General features: G+C 45.1%; 1 protein-coding gene across 1 annotated transcript in view; it reads left to right on the forward strand.

Annotated features, from left to right (window-relative positions):
* Window positions 1-5,000, forward strand: part of LOC148334468 (transcription initiation factor TFIID subunit 4-like) — a 13,769-nt gene that overhangs the window by 7,732 nt on the left and 1,037 nt on the right. The window contains exons 12-15 of the mRNA XM_088298682.1: window positions 757-887; window positions 1,025-1,150; window positions 1,240-1,296; window positions 4,684-4,806. Of these exons, the coding sequence (XP_088154808.1) occupies window positions 757-887; window positions 1,025-1,150; window positions 1,240-1,296; window positions 4,684-4,806 (437 nt within the window). The remainder of the gene's footprint in view (window positions 1-756; window positions 888-1,024; window positions 1,151-1,239; window positions 1,297-4,683; window positions 4,807-5,000) is intronic.

Below are 5,000 nucleotides of genomic sequence, written 5' to 3' on the forward strand. Positions count from 1 at the left end.
AAAACAAGGCCCGGATTGGTATTCCAATGTCTGAAATCAATCTTAAAAAAAAATGGACAAGCAGTACGTTGTGTTCGTAAATAGTCTCAAATCTTATTCTTTGAAAAATAAGTGACTGGCTGACTCTCGTGACAGTGTCACTCCTCCATGATAGCGGATGCAACAAAACAGGATGTGCTCTTGGTCGCAGATCTCATTTATGGACTGCAGCCACTTTGGATAAAGTTGGGTAGTTGCTCTTCTATTTGTTTTCAAATGAAATGAAAGAGTCTTGCATTCAACTAGCTGTAAGCTGTTGCTACCCCGTCCTGTCAAATGTATCCCCAAAAGTTACTTAGGTAAGCTTGACTAATTAAAAGTAGCATTTCTTTTTCACGTGACATTGTATTGCAGAAGCACTACCTTGACAATTACCATTTATCCCACATTTACTCAAGGAAATGTAATGCAGTAAATGTGCATTACCATACCCCTACAATTGACACACAAACACACACACTCACACACACTAAGCCACAGGGAGAGGGTGACTCTCTCAGATGGATTACACTTTTTCAAACGAGTTGATTTCTTGACATCATCTTTTGCTGTGTTATTTTTATTTTTTTTTACCATACAGCAAAAGCATTAAGATATCCAGGCAGGCTCTGTTACTAGCTCAGAATGTAACTCAAGTCTTTGATGGTTCACCAAGTGCGGGCGTACTTGCGTTGACGAAGTGACGAGTTGTGTTGATGTGCTCTGTTGCGTTGCCAGCTCGCAGGTTGGGTGTGAGCGAGATTCCTCTGGAGGTGGTCAACTTGGTGTCGCACGCCACGCAGTCGCGACTGCGCTCGCTGCTGGAAAAAGTTTCTGCGCTAGCGCAACACCGATCGGACGCAGTCAAGGTGACGCAACTTCACAGGAACGACCAGACTCCAAACATTGTTACAGTTGCACACAGTACCGCTACGTGAGAGATGTGCCGCGACAACTGAGAATGCTCAACCGAGATTGCTAACACCATGCTTGCCGTTGTGTTCAGGACGAAGAGCATTACGAGCAATCGAGCGATGTTCGCTCCCAGCTTCGCTTTTTTGAACAATTGGAGCGTCTGGAAAAGCAGAGGAAGGACGAGCAAGAGAGGGAGATCCTGCTCAAGGCCGCGAAGGTCCGAAGAAAACGGCAAAACGCGACCTTGCACGGGCAACGCTCGGACTGACTGTCCTCGGCTCATTTCTGTGTACGTTTGTGTGACAGAGTCGAGCCAGGCAAGAGGATCCCGAGCAGGCTCGTCTCAAGCAGAAGGCCAAAGAGGTTTGTTTGGGCTCACAGGTCAAATGCGCGCCATTTTCAGTAATCCATCCCTCTAATCTGCTACATTGTCAGTCGGCCATTTTGTTAGCGTCACTGGAATGTGCCTACTGCGGAGGTTAACCCTGATCGCGCGCCCTCAGTGTATGCCACGATAGATCTTGAAAAGTAGCTTCGTCACCTTTATTGATAGAGCGCTTTCCTAACATTCACAGATGCATGCAAAACATAAAATTGAAAACATCCAATCAGAAATAACTAAACAAAAACTTCCTTAATGTTGGCACTGTGCCTGCGCAAGGCGCAAATGTTGCTTCCCTCATGTTGTGTGGAGCTGTTTGTGGACGAGAGACGAGCAAGGTTGACGTCGGCGTTGTCAGAGATGCATGACGTCATTCACGTGTGCGTCAAGCCCACTTGAAAAGTAAACCAGAAACCGTAGTTTGCGAACAGCTGGATTTTGCTCCGTTGGCGCCTGAAAGATAATCGGACTGCTTTTGTCCCAATTTTGCCCGTTCCCGAACGATGACGACAAACGGCCAACTGTCTTTTAAGATTGCCCTAGAACAGAGCTCACCAATATTGTGACACCAGATACAAAATAGCTCAGCTTAGGGCTGGGCAATATTGCTGGATACTATATTGTGACACGCAAGTATGTTATATTGGTCGATATCAATATCAAATTATTATGTTTCTTTCTTTTTTTTTTTTTTTCGTCCCGTGCGTGTCCGGGTAGGGGTGCTTGTTATCGGCCTAACTGTTACACAGGCCAGCCTCGCCTCGCTGCTCCGTAGCTCCCGTGTGGGAGCTACGGGCCGTTTCGTGACGTGCGTGTCCGGTGAGGGTGCCTGTTATCGGCTTAACTATTAAGCAAGCCGGCCTCTCTCTTCCGGAGCTCCTGTGTGATGGAACTTAGGGTAAGTTGCGGTAAGTCCACCTTTCGCCGCCCGTTTTTATTGTTCGTTTGGAGTCACGCTAGCTCAGCGGCGCATGCGTAAACCTCAGGTTGTATTTCCTCAATGGGAGGGAGTTTGTGATAGGTTGGGCCGTCATAGGTCAAATCTGCTCCGTTTATATATTTCTTTTTTGATCGATAATTTATTAATACCATTTTCTATTGATGGCAATCACCTCACTATCGTGATACAAATCTATTGAATTATTGTCACAGCCCTAGTTTAGCTATTACCAAACATTATGATTTTTCTAGGAAATGCTCGTAAAAACTGGACTATTACTGTTATTAGCCCTTTTGCAAGAATGCATACGCAGGAAGTAGCTTTCCGTTTGAAAAATGTTCCCTGACTTCTGTCCTGCAAGATGATTCTTCCGTCTGAGGTGCGTCAAGACTAGATTCATCATCCATCCATCCATTATCTGTACCTTGTCCTCACAAGGGTCGCGGGGGGTGCTGGAGCCCATCCCAGCTGCCATTGGGCAGTAAACTGGGGACACCCTGAACGGGTTGCCAACCAATCGCAGGGCACACATAGACAAACAACCATTCGCGCTCACACCCAAACCTAGGGGGGAATTTTGAGTGTCCAATCAAGATTTATCATAAGCTTGAATATTAGCATCTAAAATGAGTGAATACCATATTCCCCAGACTATAAGGCGCACCGGCATATAAGCCGCACTTTTCTATGTTGAAAAAAAAAAGTTGTTTACTGTACGTGCAGAACGATTTTGTACTGTGAATGCACATAAAGGTACATAGATTGTTAAACCAGTGACTTTTAACACGGCATCAACTTTGCTCATTAAAACAGAACAGAGAGCAAGATAAAAAAAAAAATTGAGATCTATTTAAAAGATAAAGATGTCCTTTATTAGTCGCACAATGGGGAAATTTGCAGTGTTACAGCAGCAAAGATATAGATCACACAGAAGCGGCGGCGTACTGTAGCCGTTAATGTGTAACATTAGCTGCAGACACTCATATAAACTAAACCTATGCAAATACACACCGTATATACACAAATCCCCTTGTATATACACACTTACACCCCACAACATATACAAGTGTAAGGAAACACTCCTAATTTAGCGTATTTTCTGAACTATAAAGCACCCCTACCGGTGATAGAAAAATCCACAGAGAAGCTGCATCGTTGTATTTACCGCATGGTTCCAAAACGAGGAAGAAAGGAGCGGTTTATAGTCTGGAAAATCCAGCATATCCTTCTCATCCCATTGGCTATTGTTGCGCATGCTGCAGCCTATCCCAGCAAACGATGGGCAAAAGGCGGACTCCACCCTGAATGTTCGGCAGCCAATCGCATAGCACACATTGACAAGCAACCATTCACACCTCGGGCAACGCCGGTCCTCGAGGGCTGCTGTCCTGTCTCTTCTCGATCTCCTCCTCCAACACACCTCATTGAAAAGAGGCAGAAGCTAAAAAGAGGCAGGACAATGGCCCCCAATGACTCACGCTTGATTTAGAGTCCTCCATGGACCTGGCGTGCTTGTTTTTTAGAATGTGTGAGGAAACCCATGCAGGCATGGAGAACAGATCAACTCCACACAGGAAGTCCCGCTTCCAACCCAGGACCTATGTGTTGTGAGGCGGGTTCGCTAATTAGTATTTTGTGTGTGCGTGAGTGTGTAAAAAGGGCCTGACCCAAATGACAAGAATGCTTTCCTTCATGCCTGCTAAAGTGCAAACTTCTCAAATGGCCTATGAGATTTGTGACCGTTTTTCCCGCCCACTGCAAGGCACTTTCTTTCATTTCATTCAACAATTAAGAGCACATGCACTCCAGCAACCTTGGACAATACGGGAGAACATTGAGAAGTTGGAATTAACTTTAAGTCTTAAGTCTTGAATTGACCGTTCCTTAAGCTGTAGGAAGCCTTTGGATGTCTGGAAATATCTGGTGGTTTATTTTATCTGCGCTTGCCAGCTACAGATTTGAGATGGGTATAAAAGGAGAGTACGCATTGGCTTGCGCGCGTGACAAGAGAAGGCTTCTGGATGATGTCACCTCAAGGCAACTCATGGCACGTCAAATACAACTCGCGGACGACCGTTGCGACCTCACCATGACGCACGGCTGTTGTAAAAGCCAAATAAATAGAGTTTTAGTTACATTTATGGAGCTCATTGACAAAGACTAAAACAAAGCGCATGTTCACAGCAATTATAGTTGGTTTTTAGTTTTGTAAACGTTTGTTTCTGAAAAGGTTTAGTTTTTTTATTTCCACGTATTGCCACAGGTACATATTCGACATTAGAAATATTCAAGAGGTTTTAACATTTTTGACAAATGTGGATTGGAAGGGATGAAATCTGGTTTAAAGTGGACCTGATTGTTTGTCCGGATGTGTGAACTTGGCAAATGGGTTTTGGGCTTTGAAGAAGTTTGATGTTTTTGTTGACAGATGCAGCAGCAGGAGTTGGCTCAAATGCGCCAGCGCGACGCCAACCTGACGGCACTCGCCGCCATCGGGCCCAGAAAAAAACGCAAGATGGACTCGCCAGGCGGCAGCGCCGCTTCTGCCGAGGTAATGTGTCAACTCCGAAACCTCTACCAGCAGGGGCCGGTAGAATGTCAAAATGGCAGGTCCATGACATGGATGAAAACGGGCGGATTCATCGACCTAATTTTCATTGCACCAACTCAATATTCATCAGAATACAGTCTTTAGGCCACTGGAAACCATATATCACATATCAAATATATCACTAGCTCAACACA

This window comes from Idiotropiscis lumnitzeri, chromosome 6 (assembly GCF_059441095.1).
Source record: "Idiotropiscis lumnitzeri isolate Australia: NSW breed Sydney's pygmy pipehorse chromosome 6, RoL_Ilum_1.0, whole genome shotgun sequence".
Lineage (NCBI taxonomy): Eukaryota > Metazoa > Chordata > Actinopteri > Syngnathiformes > Syngnathidae > Idiotropiscis > Idiotropiscis lumnitzeri.